The sequence below is a fragment of the Ornithorhynchus anatinus genome, chromosome 1 (assembly GCF_004115215.2).
Source record: "Ornithorhynchus anatinus isolate Pmale09 chromosome 1, mOrnAna1.pri.v4, whole genome shotgun sequence".
Classification (NCBI taxonomy): domain Eukaryota; kingdom Metazoa; phylum Chordata; class Mammalia; order Monotremata; family Ornithorhynchidae; genus Ornithorhynchus; species Ornithorhynchus anatinus.
The window spans coordinates 150313559-150341434 of record NC_041728.1 but is presented as its reverse complement, the minus strand read 5'-3'; the positions used below and the strand labels follow the sequence as shown (position 1 = coordinate 150341434).

At 40.2% G+C, this 27876-nt stretch overlaps 1 protein-coding gene across 1 annotated transcript in view; it reads right to left on the bottom strand.

Annotated features, from left to right (window-relative positions):
- Positions 1–27876, bottom strand: part of EPHA4 (EPH receptor A4) — a 146923-nt gene that overhangs the window by 11760 nt on the left and 107287 nt on the right. The window contains 10 exon segments of the mRNA XM_001506000.4: positions 803–996; positions 4211–4360; positions 6939–7148; positions 8263–8324; positions 11616–11801; positions 14470–14583; positions 16053–16111; positions 23376–23487; positions 24512–24671; positions 25767–25891. Of these exon segments, the coding sequence (XP_001506050.2) occupies positions 803–996; positions 4211–4360; positions 6939–7148; positions 8263–8324; positions 11616–11801; positions 14470–14583; positions 16053–16111; positions 23376–23487; positions 24512–24671; positions 25767–25891 (1372 nt within the window).

Sequence of the window (27876 nt, the reverse complement as noted above, 5' to 3'; positions counted from 1 at the left end):
TTGACACATGGTAAGCACTTAACAAATACCACTATTATTGTTATTATCATTAATCCCAGAAATAACTGAGTCACAAACAACATGCATTCAAAAGTGCTTTTATCTGACTTTGTTACATTTTTGCCTAAGTTCCCACATGTAGCTTCATAACCAATCTGTTTCTTGTACGACTTCTCCACTTCTGTCCCTTTTATTTAAAAAGTCCTACTGAAGGTATCATGGAAACTAAGAAAAAATAGGGATTTTTTTGCTAATCTACTTTTTTTCATAAAATTCAACTACAGCATCACTCTGGGCTCCTGTATGGTTGAGTTCTATAGCTGGTTTTATCACTTGCAAATCCAGCATGGATTTCTGGTTTATAGAGTGTAACTTTTTATTTTTCCTATGCAATCTCTCTTCTTATCCTTCTGTATCTGGTGCACCCTTCTAAGGCCTCTGTCATAAGTGACTCTACCTTCCTCATTATTCTCCTAAAAATTCAATTTTCTGGCATACTGCTTTTTTTCAAAGCCACACTCTCATCTCTATTTCAAAATTTGCCAGGCAGGCAGCCCAGAGGTGATTGATTTGTATGTTTACTCTTTGTTGCTCTTTGAGCGTCACCAGATGAGCAACCCCAACTAAGAATGGTCCCAAAGATTGCTAGCAATAGGGCAGATTTTCCACTGGAAAAATAAAATTTCCCCAATTGGTGAGATTCTGTGAAGAATCTTCTAATGGGGGAACAGGTGAGGGTACAGCTTGCTTGTCGATTTTAATACACTTCCTCATAGATCACCATTAAGCAAGGGCTGCTGACCTGGAGCTCTCCGTGCCCGTCCTCTTCAAGCTGTTGGGGTTGCGGATGAGTTTGTCCAACATATTGACAATCTGTCCAAATTTAGGCCTGTCACTTCTCTCCTTCTGCCAACAGTCAAGCATCAGCTGATGGAGTGCAATGGGACAGTCCATAGGGGGAGGTAGTCTATATCCTTCTTCGATGGCTTTAATTACCTGCCATTGACAAATGAAAAGATTGTTATTGGAGTTTGATTTCTCCTTCCAAGCAATCTGGCCCGACAAGAGCTCCGTGGTGACTTTCGGATAAAGAAATCACTCTAGCACTTTCGAAGTGGACATCTCCAAAGAAATCCCCTGACGCAAAGTAAGCGCTTAACAAATACCATAATTATCATTATTATCCCCAGAGATAACAGAACTCTGTCACCTTTATCCTGCCACTTGGGTTCTCATTTGGGCTACGAGTCCTTGAGAGATCTGAATTGGAAACATCTCCTGTTCCCTCTCCCTGTTCCCATATTCTCTGCCTGTATTGTTCTAGGGGAAGGTGACGTGACTATTTCTACCAGGACTTACTCCTTATATGACAACTTACTCCCTACTCCTTATTCTACTTAAACAACAACTCCCAATCCTCTCCCTGAAGTATACGGGAAGCCGATTGGATGGAGTGGTGGTGACCCTTCGATGGCAGTATTGCTAGAAATGGGTCACCACCATCATGACTTTGTTTCTGTCCCCATGAACTTGAGTCATTTGTTGAATGGATGGCAACTTCTCCTTCTCCACTAAGCCTATCTCTTTCCTGGAAATATTCCACATGTGAAACTGAGTTCAACTTCAAATTAATTATAATTTAGGCTCCTTGTGTTTGCATTTTGATTTAGAGAACTGTATTGTGTGCCCATAGCTAATGTGTCATATCTACCCAGAACCATGAATTTTTTTTGTGTGTGTGTGTGTGTGTGTGTGTGTGTGTAAAAGACAGAAAATTGAAAAGGGACAGTTATCCACATTCTGCATTTCCGGAGTTTGTTTTTTTTTCTCCTCAAGTGTACTCCCTTTGAAAATCCTTATTGAACCGCATCCTGTTTGCTTCCGATTACTTTTCCACTCCTTGGATTTTGATGTGAGTCATTCCCCTACAATATTCGCATTTCTGGGTTTATGCTTTGAATTCCTTCTTCCATTTCCCTAATGGAAAGTTAAATACACAATACTTGGCCCAGCACTACCTGCTAAGGAACACCCAGGTTCACCCTCGTCTATTGCTCAATTATTTATTGTCCACCAGTCATCTATGAGACCTACCAAGCAGTTGTGAGGAACAGTCAACATTTCCCCAGCAAACTGATCAATACTTCATGGAGGACAAAATTACAGCCTTTCTAAAGTTAAGAAAAAAATGACTATCAGTTCTCTATGTGCCAGGATGTCATTAACTCCCAGGCCTGGAAATAATCTTTCAATTATATACATTCCATAAGGTAGAGATCAGCTTGTGCCAGGGTTTTAGAATATAACGGACCATAATATTTGAACGTGGTCACTTCAGCACCAAGCAGAGTCAAGCACGTGAGAGTTCTCAAATGAATACTATCTAATGGTGATAAATCTAGGCCCTGTTGTTTCTTACTCATAAGATTTAAAACAGCCAGACACATTCTTGATGTGAAATAGAGGGATCCAAAAAACAAGGCAAAATATAAGCCTTGCCTAAAATCTCCAAAATTGCAAGAATTTGCTAAGTATATACAGTCTTTGTCAGAGGCACAGGGCCCAAAAAAATCATGGCAGGGAAATTGGCAACATCTGGATATATTTTTTAATGCTCTGCTTTTGCGGAACTTGACTAACTCTAAATTGTAATAAGCACATTTAAAAAATTTAAAAAAATGTTGCATTTATTAGCATGTTTATCTGCAACTCCTTAATAGTTTTCAAGCTGAATCAAAATTCATCTGGAGGAAGCATTTTAGGTTCTCACCACAGAATAATTACACCAACTAATATATTGTACTATCCTTTGCAAGTATGCAGTCTTTTCTAGCCCTTAATCATCTACAAGCTTCACTAGCTGCTGTCTTTCTTCCAGTAACTCCTCTTCGATAAGTGAATGATGTCACATTAACATAACCAGCTCCATTCATTTCGGGAATCCTATGGATCCTCCTTGATCCAACAGATATAGAGGGCCACTTGTCTTGCTTTAGGAATCCTTCATCGATAAGGAGACGGCATCATGTTTCTTAAGTGCACCTGGTTCTTTGTTTAATTGTGAAGTCTTGATGACTTCCTGTTGATTCAGGAGGGCAAGGCAGCATGCCAGGAAACATTGCACATCAGAAGGAAATTAAAAGGAAATCCTTTTTAAAAAGAGATAGATTTAATACTATCCACATGTAAACCCTCATAGCCAGCATTCTGCCATACAAATGAAAGAAGATAGCTTGAAAACTATCAATTTGGCATTTTGTAATTCCACTTCCATCCTTTATTCTAAACCTTTTCCAGTCAAGCTCAAGGAATAGTAAAAAGTTATCACCTTGCAAATTCTCCAGGAAAATAATTCTGGCCCAATTGCTATTTTTCACTGGAGACATTTTAAAACAAATTTTATGATTATGGAATCTTAATAGTGTTGGTATTGAATGCTTTTCTGAAATTGGTGATATATTCCCTCTGGCCTGAAGTTGTCCAGATGGTACAGTTAAAGGGCTGTACATAATTTATGAAGGGTCATTTGGACTAGCTTTTTTTGATGTCCTCTAGGAGCAGCTATTCTGCTATTGAGAGGACGTTGCAAGTTTTAATTAGAACTACATAAGCTTTAAAATCCTAACCTCCCCTCCTCCACTAAACGCATGTCTTTTTGGGAAATATTTCCATGTGTGAAACTGAGTTCAACTACAAATTACGTATAATTTTCCTCCTGATTTCATAGTATGATGATGCTTTTATCGTGGTTTTGAAAGTGAACAAAATGAAATGATTTTCTAACCCCGGTTACGCTCGTTTTTAACTTGGAAATCATAGAGTCACAATTTTACTTTAGTATGCCACTTACATTTGAAAAACACTTTGTAGGCTTCAGGATCTCAACCCCACCAATCTTGCAAAAGTGTAGATGTTGTGGTATAATAATAATAATAATGATATTTTGTTAAATGCCCAAACGTGCCAAGCACTGTTCTAAGTGCTGGGGGGAGATACAAGGTAATCAGGTTGTCCCACATTGGGCTGACAGTCTTAATCCCCATTTTACAGATGAGAAAACTGAGGCACAGAGAAGTGAAGTGACTTGCCCAAAGTCACACAGCTGATCAGTGGTGGAGCCGGAATTGGAACCCACGACCTGACTCCCAAGCCCGTGCTCTTTCCACTAAGCTACGTCCAAAACCATTTGTTGCAGAAACAGACAACTCACGTCTTGATTGGACATGTCCCAGTACGGTCTCTCCCCATATGACATCACTTCCCACATTACAATTCCATAGCTCCACACATCACTTGCTGATGTGAATTTACGATATGCGATCGCTTCTGGTGCAGTCCACCGGATGGGAATCTTGCCGCCCTATGAACAGAAAGCTCTAAGTTACTTTTTAGGCACATTGCTGATCTGACACTATAATTTCAGAATGACATGACTGCTTTTTGAATGGCATAACGGAATTCCTAAGATAGCTCCCTGAGCAATTTCAGAAATTGATAGCTCATTTCGTTTCACCTAACTCTTCTGTGATGAGAGAGGATTCCATCCAACTATTTTTGTTAATCACACAGATGCAAAACAGACTTTTTTTTTTATCAACTCAGATCTCTGCTTTTGGTAACACTTCGGCCTGTGAAAATGTTTAGATTTACAATGTCCTTATTTTTCAAAACAAATAAGGATGAACAGCTAAAGAGAGACAGCACTCTTGCTTTTTTCAGCCAGACCTGCTCATTGGTTCCATAAAAGCAGGACAATCATGTGACACTGTGAAATTAAAAGGAATTAATTGAGTACTGGCTCTGAATTTTAAATCTCTCTTCCACGTGTAACCCCACTCTGATCCCCACAGTTGGAAAAGCATGCCCCAAATGGTTTGTACACTAGTAAAGTCAATAGAGAACAAGATAAACATCAAAATTATTCTAAATTTGAAAGACATTATTTATTTCAATGGATAGAAAAGGAATTACTTCTATTTTTAAGGTTGTGGAAATCTGATTCACAAGCTCTTCATCCTGTTTATTTGATTTTCTTTAACTGTACTAATCCAGTGCCAAAATTTTCCCTATTTGTTTATGCTGCTGTACAAGGTGTTTTTAATTAATCATCAACTTTCCTTCTCATCCATCTGGGGAAATCGATTCACGTTAAAATCAGGTTTTTAAAGAGTATCATCTAGGTATACTTCCTTATGGATATTAATACACAACAATGTACTACTGAATAATGAAAATTTCATCAATTTGCTGCAATTTGTTCTTAGAAATATGGCACTTTATTTATCTCACCATTTCAGTGACTTCAACCTTATCTTTATGTATTTCCCTAAACTTTTAGCAGTTTGACTTAGACTCCTGGTGGGCATGAAATGTGTCTACCAACTCTGTTACAGTATACTCTGCTAAGTGCTTCTTAGAGTACTTTGCACACAGTAAATGCTCAATGACTACCTGTGATTGATTGATTGATTGATTGGGTATATGTTTCAATGTTTTTCTCACAATTTTTTTAGCTATAGAAAATAGAGCATTTTAGTATTAACATTTAGATTTATTTAGTTTAGAACAATTCTTTCCCAAACAGTTGAACTGTGAATTGGGAAGAAAAAGAAACAGAAAAATTAGAAACTAGAAGAACAAAAATGGGGTATGGTAAATGCACTCTGTGCTTGGGAGAACAGTGGGATATTAGCAAGTATATATAAAAAAACACTCAGATTCTGTAACTTTTTCTGTTTCGTGTTAATTTTAATGGTGTTAGTCTTTACGGTCAGTAAATGTTTTTATGAGCTGCTGTGTTTATTCCATTAGTATTTTATATTGAAATTGCTAAAACCAAGACAGCTAGTCATTAAATGTGTACTGATAACTCTTAGTGGTTCCTGAATCCCTGCTTATCTCTGAACAATAAAATTCAGACCATTAGTAATGGGAAAAACATTTCCTTAATGGAAAGGTGGAAAAAATCCAATACTCAAATATCTTCTTTCTAAACCAATTGGAAAATGCTTTTTTCTTCAGTTAGTCCAAAAACATTTTAAAAGATCAGAAAAATTCCCTCTCAAAAACTCCAAAAGAGGGAATAAAGGAAAGAACAAAGTGAAGTACATGGGTTGACTAATTCATATTATATCCAGGGTTGAATTCCCAATTAGCACAATGTTTTTCAAGCATTGACCTCCTGGCAAAGTGGGGAAGTTTCCAAAGTGTTGGCGAGCTCTGAATAGAGGCACAACCTCTCCACCCCTTATCGAGTTCTTCTCTCTTCCTAACTACTGCCTTTTCCTTCCTCTTAATACCATACTCCCTATCTTCATAATTATCAGCTCATTCGAAGCAGGGCTCTCCTTGTTAACCTTTCTCAACAAAGGCAGATGCAATTATTACTTTCCTCTTCTCAAGATCACAGAGGAGTGAGTGAAGGGAATAGAACTGTGAGTATGTCAGAGCCCTACTGTCTCAGGAACAAGTTTGGGTTAGCCACGTCCCATATCCATGTCTTTTTCATCTCCTCTTCTTGCTGACTCTCTCAAACATTTTCCCATCCATTAGAGCTTCCTCCGGAAACTGGCCGGGGAGATGAGGTGGAAAACCGAAATGGTTCTGTCAAGTTACTACTTAGTAGAATGGATACTGGTCCTGGTGTGGGCAGATGGTCAAAATGAAGCTATTCTTGGCAATTGCTCCTGCCTTTGTTTCTGTGAATTATACAGATCTTGTTATATCACCGAGGAGGTTTCCACCAAATAAAATACCCCAGTGGATGTCAAACCCTTTGCCATTTGGGGGTTATCAGGAAAAGAGGAAGTGGGGGTATGCTTTGGGAGGACTAGAAACCTGTAGCTCAAAAGCAAGCTAAGAATCTGTGTGAGACTCCAGAAACTAAGTCACTTACATTTTTCTCGTAGAGGAAATAATAAAGAAACTCCAAATCTTACCCTTGTCGTATAAGCAGCTTCGGGATCATCCTCAAGTACTCGAGACATGCCAAAATCGGACACTTTGCAGACCAGGTTACTATTTACCAGGATGTTTCGGGCAGCTAGATCCCTATGCACATAACTCATATCGGACAGATACTTCATTCCCGAGCCAATGCCTCGAAGCATCCCCACCAACTGTATGACTGTAAATCGGCCATCATTCTTCTGTATGAGATAAGGAATAAGGAGAATTCTATTAACGATTAGTAAATGAAATATCACTTGATACATTAAAAGTTGTATCATTTCAATATCTTCACGTGAAATAAAACCCACCACTCTTTTCTGGCATTTCTGACCAGAGCCACTGATTCACTAGAAACCTTTAGGAAATCGTATGTTCTCCAGAAGGCCATCTCTCTTTAATCTCTCACCCCCTAGTAAATTTCCCCCTCCCACTACTGACACTCCAGACTGCTGTATCACCTAGGCACTTGGATATTCACTCTCTCTACTCCACTATAGCTTAGAACAATCCCCAGTGTTTGAACAGTGCTTGGCATATTGTAAGGATTTAATAAGTACCACAATTATTATTATAGCATTTATGAATGTATCCATGAACACCACTGCTCTCTGTTACCTGTCATTTATTTCTGTGACTCTCTCTCCCCTAGACTGTAAGCTTTTTGAGAGCAGGGATCACATCTATGGACTCTTATGCTCTCCCAAGCACATGCTCTGCACACGGAAGCAGTGTGTCCTAGTGGAAAGAGCAAGGACCTGGGAGTCAGAGGACCTGAGTTCTAACCCTGGCTCTGCCACTTATCCACTGGGTGAACTTGGGCAAGTCACTTCTCTTCTCTGTGCCTCAGTTCCCTCATCAGTAAAATGGGGATCAAGATGGTAAGACCTGGACTGTGTCCAAGCTGATTATCTTGAATTTACCCCAGTACTTAGTTCAGTGCCTGGCACAAAGCAAGCACTTAACAAACACAATAAAAAAGTAAGTGCTCACTAAATATGATTGATTAACTTTTTGCTTGATTGGTAGACTGAAGAGCAAAACCCAAGGGGTGGTTTCTGGCTTCCCTGTGAGAGATGAAATGTGTCCAGTTGAAATGAACCTATGGCACTCACCAGCCACTCTGAGATAGAATAAATCAAAAGCAAACTAGATTAAACATGTATTATTTAATAGCCTCTTTTTAAAACATTACCTTGACCCTTGTATTTCCTCTTGACTAAGTCAATAAATGCAGTCAAACAGAAGGAACGCAAAGAACCCTTGTTTCCCAAGCACAAACATCCTTAGTTTTATTAAGAAGCAATCACATACCCTCAGGAATGCATCCAAGGATCCATTTTCCATGTACTCGGTTATGATCATTACTGGCTTACCTAGAGTTTTCAGAAAGAAAAACACAATTCTTTGATGAACACTGCTGTTAATGAGATAAAAATAGGCTACACACAATTTTACTGCCAAGACACCTGTCTTGTGCGATCTAATTTAATTAAAAGAAGCCAAGCTTATGCTTCAGCTGTGGGAAGCTGGGAATGAAATATTAAAAGGACGTGTAGGTTGAAGCTCCATCTGGAAGCTTAACCCTTTGGGTGATTTGTTGACAAGGTCTTTAGCATAAGTGCCCTCCGGTATCCCGGGAGCATGAGAACAAATAATTGTTCATCTACAAGAATGGGGAGAAAAAGATGGCTAGACCCATTGAAACACCAACATTTTAAGGATAAAGAAATATTTAACTCCAAGTTACACCTGTGTGATATTAAAGAAACTGGAGCTCTTTTTCTTATTTAGAAAAACCTGACTTTCAGGAAGATGAAACTCTGTCAGTTATTTTTCATAGCTCTAGTCCTAAACATCCATAATATAAATGCCTTTCTCTTTGCATTTCTTGGACCAGAATCTGTTCCCTTTTTTCTCTGCTGTCTATAAATAAACCTCATCCATTTACCACACACCACGAAAAGCCCAACAGATAAGTGATTCAATGGACTGTGTCATGTAAGGTACAGAATTGAATCCTGTAGCAGCATTTCACTGAACTTGCACAGTACAGAGTAGAAAACTTACTGTATAAAGTCGGGTGTTGGGGGGCCGGGGGCAGAAGGGGGAGGGGAGAGAACGACTCCAAACCACTTTTCTTTCTTTTTCTTACATTTTTCAGCTTCTTGGTTTCTGTCACAAGACTCAGTGCCTTAAAACTACCTCTTTTCCATGGAAACTTGCATTCTCATTTAGGCTATCTAAAAATCTCTTCCATCAAAAACAATTTTCAACTTTTTTGGCCAGCATCACTATAAACATGCCTTTGATGGAGGGCAAAATACTCATTTGACCCATAGACAGTGTTTACACTTTCCTTTCTGCATTTGCCATCAGTTTTCATTTTGACAATCAGTAAGGGAAGATGGCTTGGGAACAGTTCAACCGTCAAAAGCTCCCATCATTATTCTACATCAAACCACTTTCTCCTCACCAGACCCTCCGTACTTGAAATGTGGAGCTCTTTGTTTTAGAAGTAGAATTTTAGGATTTGGGGATCAATGTCACAGTAGATACTATTGTCTTTTAGATTGCAGAAGGCAATCAATGGTTAGACTTTTTATACGATAAAAACAGAGACGCATAAATGGCATTTTCTTTTCCCTCCCTTTACATAGTTGCTGAAAAGAAAAAAAATCCACTAATGCCTCCATTAGTACAAATGGAAACCTCTAACCTGATCAGCATATATCCCAGTTAAATTTACCCTTTGCATCTGTGACTAGAGACGTTTGACAGAACAAATACATCTAAATGAGATTTAATTAACCTGCTGCCATCAAAACACACTTTGTCAACTAACAAGAAAGGGTGACTCTCTCTTTCAGTACATTAACACATAATTCCATTACTCAGGAGCTGCTTGCGTTAAGGGGACAGAGAGGGAGGGTGAGAGAAACAGAGGACAAAAGGGAGGTGGTGGAGGGAATTTATGACAGTCCTGTCAATAAAATGAAGTTACTCATCCAGTAATGAATTCATAATCTCCATCACCTCCTGAAACTCTGCAAGTGTCACCACCACAAATTTTTAGGCATTGTAATGTTCAATTTATTAAACTCATCACAGGCTTTGCAAGTCTTTAGGAGAAAGTGAGATGAATGTCTACTTAAATGGCAATCTTCGCAGAACATCCTCGGTTCCCAAGTAGCCAGGCTGGTCTACACCAGAATTCCATCTCAGCAGGAGACAGACAGAGAATGGCAGGCAGGGGAACGACCCACCCCCTCCTACTCAGTGGAAATTTTAAATCATTTTAAATTCAGTGACAACTGCATTATGCAAATGCATCCAGTCGTTTATAACAGTTACAGCTGTAATAGCTATGGGTTTTAGAGCCACACTGGGATTTGAATACAAAGATCCCCCTGTTGCAATTCTCCTTTCCAGAGGTGCTATTAAAATCACTGTCTATGGCAAAAAAAAAAAACCCACCAGCTGAACAGAGACCCCTTTTTAGAGGACAGACCTGCAGAAGTATTTAAACGGGCTGTTACGTTTTAATTAAAGTACCGAGGGGCTAGGAGCATTCCGCAGACCACGCACAACAACAGAATATTCCTTTCTCTGAAAACAGGCTTGAAAACTTAATGCATGAGGACAGTCTACTCTAATTACATCCCCCAACATAGCAAAATATCAGCTGCATAACAAGGTGTTGTTTTAAAGACTCTGTCACAGGGAGAGTTATAGTGCTTAAGTCTGGTTGGAGAGAACTTATATGATAGTTATTTTTCATCATGAAGGATGCTTTCCTTTAAGATGTCTCATTTCTTTAACTCTCCCCCCTGCCTCCATTCACTCCCTGATCCCGCCAAGCTCTCCGTCACCAGCAACTTTGAATCCTACATAGCATGATGCACACACAACTTCACTGCTAATAAGACGAGCCGTGTGTTTCCTAGGCCTCGTTGAAAAGATACTTCTGTGCTTACAATATCCTTGACTTGGAGTAATTGTAGCGAGTTCTGCACAAGGATTGTGTACGGCCCCTGGAATTGGGCCATCACAAACAGTAACAGCCTCTACCCCACCGTATCTGTGGCAGTTTACGAAGCGGGGCCTTACCAGTCTCACAGACGCATTTCGGCTCTGGCTAGGAAATGGCATCTGTTGAGCCCTGTTGTATTTTAAATGAGGCATAGTTCATAGACTCGGTGAATGTTAATGGACTAAAAATGAAAGGTCCAACCAGGTGTTACTGTATACAGGAGCTAAGCTTCAATCATAAATCAGAGAGAGTGGACTAGCGAGTCCTGTAGCCTGTAAAGTCTCCCTGCATCTGCATCTTAAATTTTTAGCAAAGGGATGATGAGATTTCGTTCTGTGGATTAAAAAGTAACACTAAATACTAGCTAGGCACGATCTGAACTCTGGCCTGGCACCTCTGAAACCTGATGTATCCATTTCCCTGTACATTCTTGCACAAATTGCCTAGAGATAGGGGGTATCAGTTGAAACATCAACCCATTTATAGCTGTCTGCAAGATTAATGACTTGTGCTGCACTGATTTCCTCCTATTAGCTATCAGTAGATCTGCTCCATCTGTCATTTCCCTGGAAAAAAATGAGGATTTAATTTTCCGGTGACTTCCAACTCGGCCGCGCGGAAGTGACCTACTTACATTTGGTGACGACGCCTTCTAAGTGGATGATATTAGGGTGGTCAAACTGCCCCATGATGCTGGCCTCACTCAAGAAGTCCCTCCTTTGTTTGTCCGTATACCCTGCTTTGAGAGTCTTAATTGCCACACAGATCTCCCGCTTGCCAGGCACTTTGAGACGCCCACTGCATACTTCGCCAAACTCACCTTTGGGAAAGAGACAATACTCTAGGTCCAGGAGACACATATGAAAGACCATGTGGCCAAGATTAACTGGCACTTTCCAGTAGAAAAATGTACATAAAATTTTATATGTATATACACTATATAATAAGGATGACATTTGTTAAGCACTTACTATGTGCCAAGCACTGTTTTAAGTGCTGGGATAGATACGAGGTAATCAGATTGTTCCACATTGGGCTCACAGTCTTCATCCCCATTTTACAGATGAGGGACCTGAGGCCCAGAGAAGTGAAGTGACTTGCCCAAGTTCACATAGCTGACAAGTGGCAGAGCCGGGATTAGAACCCATGACCTCTGACTCCTAAGCCCGGGATCTTGCTACTAGGTCATGCTGCTTCTCTCTCTCCATATATGTACTAGTACGTTTCTGACTATCGACTTCAATTCTTTTCTTTAAGGTCCACAGTCCAATAATGTGTCTGTCACACGAGTTGAGGGACAGAATGCTTCTTCTCTGCCTTCTGCCATATTCTCCTTTTCAGACAACCGGGAGGGGAATTGGTCCTCAATTGCTAGCAACATCCATGGCTGCAAATTGCGTAACTTCCTGGTGCATCTCAAAGGCAGAAGCAGCACTGTAGCACCTAATTACAACCCTGGCAGAACCACTGGAGCATACAGCCACCACCCTCTTCTCAAATAGAATTGATTTAAGATAGGCATATGAGTATGCATTTGTGGCCAGAAATACATCATAATAATCCCCTGAGTAAACAGGCTTTTCTTCATTTTCTCTCCTATATAGATCAGGCAACTGGGCTCAAAGACTATGTCTGGATAGAGCCGGGATGAACAAATCTCCCAAAATTCACTTGTGAGCTCCTGAATCATACAGACTTATTTGCTTATATTTCTTGTGCAATTCAGAATGTTAGGGCTTGGAAACGATTAATTCATGTCCCTGAATCCAGGAGGTTTTGGGGTTGGGCGGTATCTTTAGGTAGACTCATACACTCTCTAGACTGTAAGCTTGCTGTGGGCAGGGAATGTGTCTGTTTATTGTTGTATTGTATTCTCCCAAGTGCTTAGTTCAGTGAGTGCTCAAGAAGCAGCATGGCATGGTGGATAGAGCATGGGCTAGAGAGTCAGAGAGTCATGAGTTCTAATCCCAGCTCCACCACTTGTCTGCTGTGTGGCCTTGGACAAGTCATTTAACTTCTCTGTGCCTCAGTTACCTCATCTGTAAAATGGGGATTAAGACTCAGAGTCCCAAGCAGGACAGGGACTGTGCCCAACTCAATGTAGTTATATCCATCCTAGCACTTAGTATAGTGCTTGGGACATAGTAAGCACTTAACAGATACCACCATTATCTTCTAGACTGTGATCCCATTGTTGGGTAGGAATTGTCTCTATTTGTTGCCAAATTATACTTTCCAAGTGCTTTGTAGAGTGCTCTGCACACAGTAAGCACTCAATAAATACAATTGAATGAATAAATGAATAGATTGAATGAATTAAAAGAATTAATTAAAAATGGTCGAGGGATCAGCCTGCCAAACTGAGAACTGTTGATAAGCATACTGGTGATCTTCCCTCACTTCATCCTGTCCTATGTTCACCATTTCTCCCTTCCCCTTCCTGAATAAGGGGTGAGGTGAAATATTCTCTCTCAATCAAGAAATCAGCCTATATCAGGATTTCTGAGCTATCATTCATTCATTCAATTGGATTTATTGAGCGCTTACTGTGTGCACAGCATGGTACTAAGTACTTGGGAAGTACAATTCAGCAACAGATAGAGACAATCCCTACCCAACAATGGGCTCAGAGTCTAAACAGGGGAGACAGACAACAAAACAAGTAGACAGGCATCACTACCATCAAAATAGACAAATAGAACCATAGATAAATGCACATCATTAATAAAATAAATAGAGCAATAAATATGGACAAATACATACAAGTGCAATGGGGAGGGGATGGGGGTAGGGCAGAGGGAGGGAGTAGAGGCAATGGGGAGGGGAGGAGGAGCAGAGGAAAAGGGAGGGCTCAGTCTGGGAAGGCCTCCTGGAGGAGTTGAGTTCTCAGTAGGCCTTTCAAGAGGGGAAGAGAGTTAGTTTGGTGGATGTGAGGGGGAAGGGCATTCCAGGTCAGAGGTAGGACGTGGGCCAGGGGTCGATGGCGAGACAGGTGGGAATGAGGCACAGTGAGGAGGTTAGCGGTAGAGGAGCGGAGTGTGTGGGCTGGGCTGTAGGAGGAGAGAAGGGAGGTGAGGTAGGAGGGGGCCAGGATGGACAGCTTTGAAGCCAAGAATAAGGAGTTTTTGCTTCAGGTGAAGGTTGATAGGCAACCATTGGAGATTTTTGAAGAGGGGCGTGACATGCCCAGGGGGTTTCTGCAGAAAGATAATTCAGGCAGCAGAGTGAAGTATAGACTGAAACTATCGTTGGAGGTGTGAGGCTTCAAATACATTGATAATACCTGTATTGTTCAATTCCTGCTAAAGTTCAAAAGGTGGTTAACATTGGTCCAGCCCAGTTCAGATTTGGAGAAAACTCAAATTTTCAACTAAAGGTTATCTTTAAAGAATGTACTTCCTTGGCCACATGGATCCATAGACCTTAGTAAAAAATTAAATATTAAACTAGGTTTATTGCAGCAATAATATAAATATTTGAACACTTACCAACTCCAATGACTTTTTCAATCTTGATGCAAGAGGCATCTATTTCCTTGGCAAATTCTCGGACAGCTTGGTTAGGATCTTCATAGGTAAAAGGATCCACATAGGTTCTCACCCCTAAGAGTAAAAAGTATGACATTATTTGAAAATATTGGCTGTGTCTACCACATTACCTAAGATATATGTTTCCCTATTTCTACATTTAGTTTGGGAATGGCTCAGCAATGGAAAAAAACAAGGTGTTCACATTCTTTCACTGTATTTGCTGAGGGGCAACTAGTTGCTTAGCATGGTACTACAAGAGAAGTAAAAGATATAGTCTCCACCCTCAAACCATTTTGTATGTTAAATTTTCATTGTGAGTATTCTAGACCTGGAGCCCAAATGACTCTCTAGTTGGTTCAGAGCTTTGCAAAGATAAACATTAAATAACAGTGAAAATGTCTTGATAGTGCGGATAAAATAGTCAACCTTTCAATGAGACAGCAGCAATTTTGAGAGGCCTGTCTGACTCTTCCTTCTATCCCCAAAATGTCTCATTTGGGATCTTATCGGGAGCAGCTATACCAACATAGGGTATTCACTACTGTGAATATTGCTAGTGTGAGCCAGCACCAAGATGGCGAGATGTCTGAGATCTTAGAGAAGATTCAGAAGTGCTGTGTGGTAACAGTGACTCACTCACTGGCTGCTTTATACTAATGACAACAGAGAAGGGAAGGCCTCTTGGATGTAGAAAGACTGTGGAAGTATCTGGAAGAGATGGGATTCTAGAGCAGGAGAATTCTGCGCAATTCTGAAGGTTTCACAAGCATATCACTCTCCCTCTTCTTCAGAGATTATTCACTTATACCGCACAAGGGCTCAGTAGCCATGGTTATGCCATAGAAGGATGCTGCTTCGTTGTCTGGCCATTTTGTGAATGTGAGAGTGGGTGGGTGAATCTGTTTGGGTGAGAGTAAGAATGTGTATGAGTAAGCTGATCCTTTGCACTGGAGGCTAAGTGTGGAGATAGAGCAGTTAGGAGACATGTCATCAAGATGAAGCAGCTAGTTCCCTTGGTGGAGGAGCAGATATGGGTGTGGGTGTGGGGTATGTAGGTTTAAGTAGCATTTTGATGAGACAGGAAGGGAGACAGTGTACACCTCTGCTCTCTTTCTTGTACATGTCTCACTCAATGTAACTTCCTCGGCTCTTCTGCCTTTTCTCCCCACTACTTCTGGACAAATGGCCCCACTTTATGGAAGCCACATCCATGTCCCACTTCGATCTTCAAAAATATATAGAGAACTTTCAGTGGATGAATGAATCAACATTATGCCCTTGTTGTGTTGGAACAAGGTGAGACTAGGAAAAAAAAATAGGGAGATTCCTGGAGAAATTCAATTTCCCTTTTCTCACCCATGCAGTCTTAAAAAATACTCCCATGCAGCTATTTTAAAAAAAAGCCTAGCCACTAGAAGTGAATCATCTGGAGGCTTGCACAAAGAAAAACAGAAATGCATATCATTTTCCATTTCTTCACATAAAACATGGAGCATGTTTTATGGATAAGATTACAAAACCCAAGCTCTAAGGCTTCTTACCTTGATTCAAATGTTTCTCTTCATCCGCTTCTTGCTTAGCCTTGCTGTATTTACTGCGTCTGTTGAAATGCAAAAAAGCATTAAACTATTACAGCGGAAAATAAATGTCTTACCACATTAAGTCAAGGCGAGAGCCAGGCTCTTACCTACCAAAAATTTTAATCTGGGTTACTTGATGACATCATTAACACCTAAAACAGAACAGGGAACTGCATTCTTTACTCTGCCGGAAGCTTTTAGTGATTCAGTTTCAGCAGAGAGAAAACAGATCCCCAAAGTGAGAATTCTTCCAACAGGTAAAGAGAAATATACTTTCACAGAAAATATGATTCACTAGAATTTTAAATCCTTATTTTATTTTGAGGTTCCCTTTACCTTTTTACAGGAAGATTTCACATGTCTATGATGACTATAAGATATATCTTTAGGTCAGGATGAATAAATGTTACTAATCCCTTTTTTAAAAACTGAAAGCAATTTACTTGAGCCTTACATATCTGTTGTATTGTACACTCCCAAATGCTTAGTACAGTGTTCTGCACACAGTATATGCTCAATAATACCATTCATGATGATAATGATGATAATGATTCTTACAGATACCAAGTATTTTGGGTCAGGAAAGATATTTACACTGTTCTAAATTAGAAAAAAAACCCAAAAACAAGAGATGGAGGGTAACAGAGAACAGGATAGAGGGGGACATTTGTGCAAATAACAGTATCAGTAAGTTTTTTAAGGCTAGATTTTCATTCATACATTCATTCAATTTTATTTATTGAGTGCTTACTGCATGCAAAGTACTGTACTAAGCGTTTGTGAGAGTAAAATGTAAAAAAAGACTGACACCTTCCTGCCCACAATGATCTCATAGTCTAGAGGGGAAGACAGACATTAACATAAATAAATGAATAGATAAATCAAAAATAAATAAATTTTCATCGTTATCATTTTTACTAGAAGAATGATGGAAAAAGCATTCCTTCCTAGGCTTGTTCCAGTAGTAAAATCAGCTACTTGGCTTCAAAGAATTGAAGTCAGAATGCCTATAAGCTCTTTGTTTGAAAAAAACAACTCCATCTACTTCATATCCTGAGTCAGCAGATGTTGACTATTAATTCAGAGCATTTTGAAATCCTTGGCTAGAAAATCGTCAGGAGTATAAAGTTCTTGAGCCTAACACTCCACCTACACCGAGGTGTGAGGTTGGCCTGTAGCCCCAACTGAAGACAGGTTCCCATGCAGACAAGGTAGTTTGCTCTGGGCTGTTACACTCTCACTCTATTGCTTTCCCATGTAGAGGTGGCTGTTCATCTGCTTTCATACTCAATCATCAAATTTTCAACTAGTCTCTTTTCAGTCTAGTATGGATATAACGTGATCCCTCTATGTCTAGTACTTATCATTTTAAATGCACATCTTTCCTCTGCCTCACCTCTGCCTCTGAGCCCTGTGGCTCAGAAGTGATGCCCTTGTTTACAGAGACCTGGGAAAGAAATGCAACAGATCTGTCACAAACTGAGTGGTCAGGAGGCCGAACCATAAATCCTGTATATTTCTCTTTTTTTAAGGCATTTGTTGAATGTTTACTACGTGTCAGGCACTGTACTAAATGCTGGAGTAGATACAAGATAATCAAGTTGGACTTAGTCCATGTGTCACATGGGGTTCACAATCTTAATCCCCATTTTATTGATGAAGCAACTGAGGCACAGAGGAGTTAAGTGACTTGCTCAAGTCACACAGCAGACAAGTGGTGGGGCTGGGATTAGAACCCACAACCTTCTAACTCCTAAGCCCGTGCTCTATCCATTATGTCATGCTGCTTTCATTTTGATAACTGGAATTCTGGCTCTTTTGGAGCCACAGGCTTTTTAAACTTTGGATGAGTGAGACCGAAACTCTGTCTGTATAAATCTAATGCAGTATCATGAAGAAACTACACAAAAACATAATTAAGTATAAGTAAAACAAAACCTATTGATGGCAGAGAGAACCATGGTTGTCCATAGAGGCTATGATATGGCTCTTAATTCCTGTGGGACTTTCATTTTATAGAGAAGCAGCGTGGCTCAGTGGAAAGAGCACGGGCTTGGAGGTCAGAGGTCATGGGTTCGAATACCAGCTCCGCCGCTTGTCAGCTGTGTGATTGTGGGCAAGTCACTTCAATTCTCTGGGCCTCAGTTCCCTCATCTGTAAAATGGGGGTGAAGACTGTGAGCCTCATGTGGGACAACCTGATTACCCTGTATACCCCAGTGCTTAGAAAAGTTCATTCAATAGTATTTATTGAGCGCTTACTATGTGCAGAGCACTGTACTAAGCGCTTGGGATGAACAAGTCAGCAACAGATAGAGACAGTCCCTGCCGTTTGACGGGCTTACAGTCTAATCGATCTGCACATAGTAAGCACTTAACAAATACCAACATTATTATCTTATCAGAACTACTAAAAATGTTATTTAAAATTTTAAGAATGTCTTCAAAGTCACTCTAGATCTAAATACAGATTTAAGCCTGTTTCCTTTAAAAAAAAGATACAAGGACTGGTAAATTCTATACTGAGTTTCAATTGTCAGGTAAATTGGAAGAGACCCAACTTTTCTTTAATTCAGTGGCATAGTACAGGGTACTGTACCTACTGGCTGCTCAAAAAATATCTCTATTCCCATACAAAAGTCAGGTATCCAGTGAAAATAGCCACAGGCCTTTAGCTCGAGTAGGGCTTTCATTTTTAACTGTTTTACCTCAAATAGATCCAATTCATTCTGGGAAAGATCTTATTTAATTTTAATTCAAAGTTATATTTCATTTTAGGTCTAACACTACCATCCTGAGACCTATGGGGATGAGGAAATGAATGCAAATGGGCTTAAGTTGGTGGTGACATTTTCTTATTAAAAACTCTTTTATGTTACTTCAAAAAAAGGGTTCCAGGGCATGTTAAAAAGGAAACACAGGGATTACTGTTTAAACACTAATTGTGGCTTATTAGCTTTTAATAATACCGTCAAACCTAAAATTCTCTACTTCCAGTTCTACCTTTTGTCACCTGATGACCTTTCCTCCCTGCCTCATGGTGGAACACTGCAGTCTCTTATTGTCCTGGAAAGAGAACCCCCTGGAAACTCATTATTCAGTCAGTGAGCCATGGGGAACCTAAACAGCAGACAGAGGAGTCGAGGATAAATTGACATTCAGAGGCAACTCACCTGAATGACGGAAGGAAACCTTTGTCGCCAGTTAGAATTTTGTAATTATAGGGATTTGGGTGGTGAGTAAAGGTTGGGGGCTGTGAGGAGGGAGTAAGGGGAAGGGGGCGGTGCTGGTGGTGGGGGGAAGTGGAGGTGGTGCTAAGGAAGGGAATATAGAGCTCTCACAACTGCAGGGGCCAGAAAGAGAGGCTCACCTGTAATAATAATAATAATGATGATGATGGTATTTGTTTCACGTTTACTATGTGCCAGGCACTGTACTAAGTGCTGGGTGAATCAGGTTGGACACAGGACCTGTCCCATGTGGAACTCACAGTCTCGACCCCCATTTTATGGATGAAGTAACTGAGGCCCAGAGGAGTGAAGTGACTTGAACATGGTCTCACAGCAGACAAGTCGGGATTAGATCCCATTATTTGCTGACTCCCAGGCCCGTGGTCCATCCATTACACCATGCTGCTCTCCAAAGGAGAGAGGGATTCCTCCCCAAACCTTCACATGCAATATGATAGGGGCATTAGTGGGTATATGTGGTATAGTAGCAAGTACAGTACTTAATTCAGTGCCCGGCACATGGTAAGCGCTTAACAAATATCATGAAAAAGAGAAAATTCCACCCTATCTCCCCCTAACCAGTGTGTTGCTCAGGGCACCTTGACTATTCACAAACAAAACGAAAATGGGGAAAGAGGGGGCATGAGGGTGAAGCCGCCTTTGATTAAAGTGCTAACTTTGGGGCGCATGCAGAAGGCTTGATTGATGTGGTTCACTGTTCCAAAACTAATTAGTAGAAGGTAGGCAATTTATTCAACTGAAGAGCATATTAAAGAAGGAAAAGCAATCTAATAACAAGAATTGCTCCTACAGGACATTTTTGAGGATTTAAGTAATTTACTAGTGAGGAGTCATAAAAGCCATTTTTCTTTTTCCTTCCCTGTGTCTGCCCCTGAAGTTTTAAATACGTTCTTTATAAGTTCACGTTTGAAATCGTTGGAATTAAGCACAACAATTGGAAAAGCCTATTTAGACATACTCAGGCTTCCAGCTGCCCTCTAATTTACATGACACCATCAGAGTCATTTAAAGTGGATATTTAGGGATTTCATTCTTTTGTGTTCATAGTCTTTCAAAGAAGCATAAGTAATTCACTCAAGGAAGGAGTACAAGTAGATCAGTTTGTCATAAATTAATGGTTTCTCAGTGCCACAAAGAATTTAACCTCCAACCAAATCACAAAAAGATTGTCACCATCTTCCTTTACTACAACTTATACTTCCATGAACATGTATACCACAAACTCGATTCCAGTTTGGGCCCTCGCAGAAACAACAAGATTACAAATACCACGACAGCTTTAAAGAATTTGTTCCTATTATGCCCGGGTCTAATGCTCGATAGCCAACCAGTAAAACTCATGGCTGCTATCCTCATAAGTAGTCCAAGAAATTGCACATTCACAAGAAGTAGGACATTCAGCAAAGGGCATTGTTCAAGTTGAGCTACTTAGCATTTTCCTGGCTTTGTTCTGTCTATTTCCTCCTGAAACCAAAGGAGACACATCTGAGAGACATCGTGGAACCCCTTATCCTTTTACCCCCTTTTGTTCCCATTCCCACTAAGGCTAGGGCCAGACTTTTGTCCCCATTACCCATTGGCTCTTTACCTGTTCTTGTTCCATTTAAGCACTCCTGCACTGAGATAACGAAACGGACAGCCAGAACGGAGAGAAGAATTGGTTTCCTGTGCATCAGCCACAGGGAGCCTGTCAGCTACCTGGCTCCGGGCAGCCTTTCCTTTGACAGCTTTATGGCTGATACTAAAGAAGAATCAATATGGGGGCAAGGGGTTGACATTTCATTTTCTAAAAAGTGATCCATTGAGGGCCAATCACCAAGCAGTGTTTATCAGCCTTGGGAAGTGACAATTTTTATTTTTATGGTGGAGGAGGGAAAGGAATCATCCCATTGCTTCACCACAGGCTCAATCTCCAAGGTGGCGACTCATAATTAGAAATCCGATGCACCCCACTATCAATCCTGCCTTAAATAATAAAGTGATCAATAAAAGCAGAAAGGAAATTAAGTCGTCATGCTAGATAATGTTCTTTTCTGTAGGAATGGCTTTTAATAAACCTGTCTCTCTGCATTACATTTTCATATGTTCATTTTTCCCTTTCTTCCTGCCAGCATGAATGCTTTAAGCTAAACACCCCCAAAACCACTACAATGAATGTCTATCTGCAGCTGATTATGTGGCTGGGGTTTAGACCATTTTAAATGAAATGGAATAAAGCAAGAGTAAATCTGGCCAGGATAAGCCAATTGTATGAGCCACAAAGGAACAGGTCATTGTCCACCTTCCATACAAAGTCAGATTCCCATTTTCTGGGAGCCGCTTTTCAGTGTTGAGATTCCATAACCCCATGCATCCTCTTTCTACATATGATGACAAATACAGAAGAAGCCCATACTGATCACGGGATGGGAAGGCTGTTTCCCAAAAGCCGCTTGAAAACCAACCAAAAAATAAATAATAAAAAAGCAAAGCACATACAACTCCCCTAACTCATTTTTTTTTTTATCGTTTTACACTCCCTTTAAACTGTGAGCCCCATGTGGGACAGGGACTGCACCCAACCTGATAATCTTGCATCTACCCCAGTTCTCAGTATAGTGCCTGGCACATAACAAGTGATTAAAGTAACACCGCAGGTATCATTATTTACTATTTATTCTGTATTTATATTAGCATGTGTTGTCACTACCCAGTCATGGAAAAGGATTAATTCACAAATTGGTGGCATTCTCAACACTCACACTGGAATTGCCAACCCCAACAGAACAGATGACCAGTTCCAGACATGTGACTCTCCCCGACTTCTCTCATACTTAGCACCAGATTCAATATCATCAGTATTTATTTAGCACTTAGTGTCTGGATTATAGGAAACAAAAAATAGAAGTAATCTCTTCACTCAAGGAGTTTAGAATCTAAGAGGAGAGTCCCTAGATAAGTTTGATTAGTATACCTCTTCTTTTTATTTATTCATTTTTTTATGGCATCTGTTAAGGGCTTACTATGTGCCAGGCATTTTACTAAGGGCTGGGGTAGATAGAAGCTAATCGGGTAGAACACAGTCCCTGTTCCACATGAGGCCCACAGTCTTAATCCCATTTTAATAATAATAATAATGTTGGTATTTGTTAAGCGCTTACTATATGCAGAGCACTGTTCTAAGCGCTGAGGTAAACACAGGGGAATTAGCTTGTCCCACATGAGGCTCACAGTCTTAATCCCCATTTTACAGATGAGGTAACTGAGGCACAGAGAAGTTAAGTGACTTGCCCACAGTCACACAGCTGACAAGTGGCAGAACCGGGATTCGAACCCATGACTTCTGACTCCAAAGCCCGTGCTCTTTCCACTGAGCCACGCATTTTACATGAGATAACTGAGGCACAGAGAAGTGAAGTGATTTGCCCAAGGTCATACAACAGACAAGTGGTAGAGCTGGGATTAGAACCCAGGTCCTTACAACTCCCATGTCCGGACTCTATCCTCTAGGTCCCACTGCTTCCCTATCTTAGTTGATGAAGAGAAAACAGTAGTCAGGTTAGGCCAACTTGTCCCAACCAAAAAGAGATGGGTTTCAGCTTGCAAGGAGCTTGGGCTGGGCCAGACCCCATCATTTTGGCTAATGAAGGGCACTGATACAAAATACATTCAAGAAGGTAAAAGTCTTCCAGCACAGCTTCTTTTTTTATTATGAATAGCGTAACCAGGCTAGGAAGATTCACTCTGCATTATAATCAACACCAAATCACAGGGTTCAGAAATTACTGACTGGCTTGTTTCTCCACTGCAGATTACCAGATTCTACTTTGCAGTTGACAGTGCATAGTTTCACCCTGCTGGGTACTAACACTAGAAAAACTAGGGCTCCAAGGGAGAGACTGTGTAATGCAAATCCAATGTTTTGGATGCTAATCAAGCTTTGCTTGGAGAAGGCCCAAAGATCCTTCTTAAAATAGGTTGAAGAACAGGAAAAGGGAAAGGGGGAGGGAAGAAGAGAAGGAGAAAGAGAAAGAAAATGAAAAAAAGGGTCTTACCTTCTGCTGATGACAAATGCAGCAATGAGAATGACTACCAGAACAACACTGCCTGCAACTGAAGCCAGAAGCACTGTGGAATTGGTACCATCTCCAATGATTCGTGAAGGGACTACGAACAAAAAAAGTTACCATCAGGCACACTTTTCTTCTTCTGTTTAGCAACATCTATCAACATTAAGGACATAAGGGATAGGATTGGGTAAAAAGTATTTCAATCTAATTTGCAGAGACCATTTTGCAGACTACTACTCTGAGCCTCTCATGAGCCTTCACCAAATTCAATTTCTAGGAGGCCCTAATGAAGACATTCTATTTCGTGATGATTTGGAAAACTTCAGCTTGCTAAGAACAAGGACCATTTCTCGCTCCTTCTGTCTCTCACCTTAGACCAGCCTCTGATGAAGTATTTCATGGTTATTTTGATGCCCACTGAATTGTATCCCCAGATGCTCGTAACAAAAGGGAAGTCCTGCTGAGCAAGTAGTCCCTAAATATTCACCCTTGACCAGCTTTGCCATATTTTGAGATTTGTCACTTCATCCCCAAGGTATGTTAAAAAAGACTGGTCTGACCTGGCCCGATTTAAACAGCTTGTGAAAGGGAAAAAATGTTTTTTTCACACCTTCTGCTTAGGGAGGCTAATTAGCAATACACTGAATTTAGTGTGGAAGGGTTCAAAATACCTGGGAAAGAATGGTGGCCAGGAATCCTTTTGTTTATATCAAACTATTTCAAAAGCATAAATGGCAAAGTGTTCCCTCTTCTTTTAGATGAATATATTTGTTAGAGTAATAACACAGACTAGATTTAAGAATTTCAAAAGCTGACCCTGGATGAAAAAATTACACTGAATGACAGAGTCTCTGGTTTTTCAGAAACACACTGAAACATACATGCCGCTGAATGATTCTTAGGCCAAGATGTGTGGTTAACCTCATATTTATTGAATCAGTCACAACAGACCCGTGTTTGCGGGTCATACACTATGTGGGAGAATTTGGAGTCAATACCAACTTCAAGGAAGTAAGCAAAGACTAATCTCACTGCATACTTAGAAGAGTAGTGAAGCTAGGGTAAGGTCACTGTAATCAATTTAGAGAGATTTTCCTTTCTAAATGTAAGAAATCAGTTACCTGTGTTGGTTGTGAATTCAAACGGTTCGCTGAAATCTCCATATCCGGCTGCGGTCCGGGCCCGCACATGAAATACATAGGAAGTCAAAGGATTCAGGCCTTTGATATCAGTGTTTCTGGATGCTGTCCTAACAATTCGGTAGCTGCGTTCATTCTGATCCTATCACAAGAAAGGATGAGGGAAAGAATGAAGAAAAAATTCTCAGTGCATTGTGAAAATTGCTGGAATCATTTGATTTAGACAATGGATTGGGGGCCTGGAAGTAGATGGAGACAGAGTGTTTCAAAATATCTCACATATGCTCTTGATTGCATTAGGTTGGCTAGAAAAGACCCTAGAAATTCAGGTGTCAATGAGCATTTTTAATATGGGCCACTGGAAACCACTAGCAAAAATTCTGATCTTCAGTACCTCTCTTTTTGAGACCAAACAAGGTTATAAGTTTGGCTTTTCTTCCCTCTACCCCCAAGACATGACTGCTAAAAATTGTTGTTGTAAAGTCTTCCTTTTGGGCTAGAAATTGTTCCAGAAAATATTGCAATCTATTTTCAAAGACAATATACTGCCCTTCTCCAATGGGATGATCTCAAAAGAGAAGAGCAACTTGATCTTTTTCATACAACTTAAAAACAAAAATCAATTTTCAACATCCTATATTTATACAGGCAAATTATTTGAAACTACTGTTTTTCTCTGAGCAAGTCTGATGAATGTAAATTTTATTTTCATTATTTTTTTCTCCAAAGCTATTAAACCCACACAATCATTCTGAGCAGCAGGTATCAACTTAAACAGATATTATGACTATATGACTATATGACTATAATCACTTTTCATGGCTTCCACTTATTACCCTAAGCTATAAGTGGAGGCTCTGGATTTCTCTTGGTTCTATCGATTTAAAGTATAATGCCCTTTCAGTAATAGCTTAGAATTCCATTTATAATAATTTAAGGGAAAAAAAGAAAACAACCATATTAGATGCAGTATATTATTCTGATTGTTAATGTACTATTCAAACATTTGAACTCTGCAACTGGATATGACTGTGAAGCCAAATATACATTGCCTGAAAATGAACTAGCTTTAACAGCATTTATTGTGCACTTACTGGGTGCAGAGCGTTATACTGACTGCTTGAGGGGAGAGTACAATACACACATTCCCTGCCCACAACAAGCTTATAGTCTAGAGGATGTCAAATAAATAAATAAATAACAATTAGCCATCATTTTTCCTTTTAATTATTGATACCTTCTCATAATATTTGACTTCATACTCCAAGATGACTCCATTTGGCCTATCAGGCTCTAACCAAGCTAACGCAACACTGTATCTTGTTATTTCTTTAGCCTGGATCAAAGCAATTGAAGAAGGAGCTATGAGAGAAAAAAGACAAAATGATGATGATGATTATTATTAATAATAATATTAATTATAATGGCAATTTCCATATTTGTTAACCACTTTGTATATGTCAAACACTGTAGAAATTACTAAGGTACACACAAGATGATCATGTAAGACACAGCTTCTACCCAAATGGACCTCACAGCTAAGGGAATGAAGAACAGGTATTTCATCCCCATTATTCAGTTGGAACAGAGAAGTTGTCACTTAACTATGATCACAAAGCATACAAATATCAGAGCCAGGACTACAACCCAGGTCTCCTGAGTCCCAGGGCCATGCTTCTTCCACTAGCCCATGAGGCTTGCCTTAGCCATTAGTGTTCATAATCAAATGGTCCTAATGCCTTCGATTTATATAATGACTTTCATGTGCATTCACTCATAATAACTAATAATACGTATGGTATTTGTTATGTGCTTACTATGTGCCAGACACTGCTCTAAGCACCAGGGTGGAGACAAGCAAGTCGAGTTGGACACAGTCCCTGTCCCATGTGGGGCTCACAGTCTTAATCCCCATTTTACAGATGAGGTAACTGAGGCCCAGAGAAGTGAAGTGCCTTGCCCAAGGTCACAGAGCAGACAAGTGGTGGAGTCGGAATTAGAACCCATAACCTTCTGACTCCCAGGCCCGTGCTCTATCCACTATGCCATGCTGCTTCTCACTTATATTTCTGTGCATTGAAGACAGAGTTCTGCAGCCCCGTAGGCCTGGCATGCCATATTAGGGCACTGGCAACTACAAGATTTGTTTGGTAGTGGGGAAAAGGAAAATGGGAAAGACAAGAAAAAAAGAGAAGACAAATCAAGTGGGAAAGTAAGGAAGGAGAGGGAGAGCAGAAAACAAACGAACAAGAGGCACATCTTACTCAGGGGAAATTGTGATGGATCGCTAAAGATTACCTCAAAAGTCACTCAATGGCACAGGTGCCATAGAGATAACAGTATTTATTAAGCATTTACTGTGAGCAGAGCACTGAACTAAGACTGGGAGAGAATACACAGGTGGGAATTAGACATGGCCCTGGTTCCTTGGGGGGCTACAGATTCCTGTTCTTTAAGCTGTTTCTCAGCAGAAAGAGGTCCTACTTTTGCATAAATGTCTCCCAGAAGCTGACCAGAATTAGAAAGTGAACTTCTGAATTAAAGAGAGGTGATCCACAAGGCCAACTCTCACAGTGGAAAATAGTAATCAACAATACCGACATATCACAAAAGCTCTCAGAACTAGTTTTAGCTCTATAAATCTTATTGCCTTCCCTCCAGAATATTAATAGAAATCACTTTATTGGTCTTTAACTTCATTGACATTGAAGGTTCACAGTTCTGTTACAAAACTGGTGGTTGGGTCATATACTTTTAATTCCCTTGAGAGGAAGACATGATTCTGTAAACAACGCATGGAATTCGCGATTGAAATTTTAGTGCCAAATGCCTTTATGAGCAACAGTGATATCACTCAATTTTCATATCTGCAGGCGATAGAGAGATGTCCAGCAAAGGTATACACTGGTGGGATCGTTTTCTGCCAGTTCCAAAGCAGCCTGAGGTTTGCTTTATATTGTCGAGCGAACAATGCCTCCCCCCTTCGACCGTGACGGGAACAGATTCGGGGCTTTGCTCAGGGAAACATTTTTCTAAAGATTTATGAACCAGACTGTCCAATTCTAGTTGTGCTGCTACTGTGTGGTCACGTCTCTAGCCAGCTGTTATCGAGCCAGGCCACTACTGACAATAGCTGGTACAAATGGGGGATCTCCAGGGATAAAGGGGGACATTCATGAAATTTTAAATCTTATCTAAAAAGCTGTTCTGTAGAACTAGAGATTAGAGGCTTTTCTTAGCCGAATGTAGTTTTCTCTTTTGCCCTGGAACTGTGGAATTTTTACGAGGAAACTAAAACGAATGGAAAAAGGACAGAAATGACAAAGTTATATGTCCTCTTCCCCTTA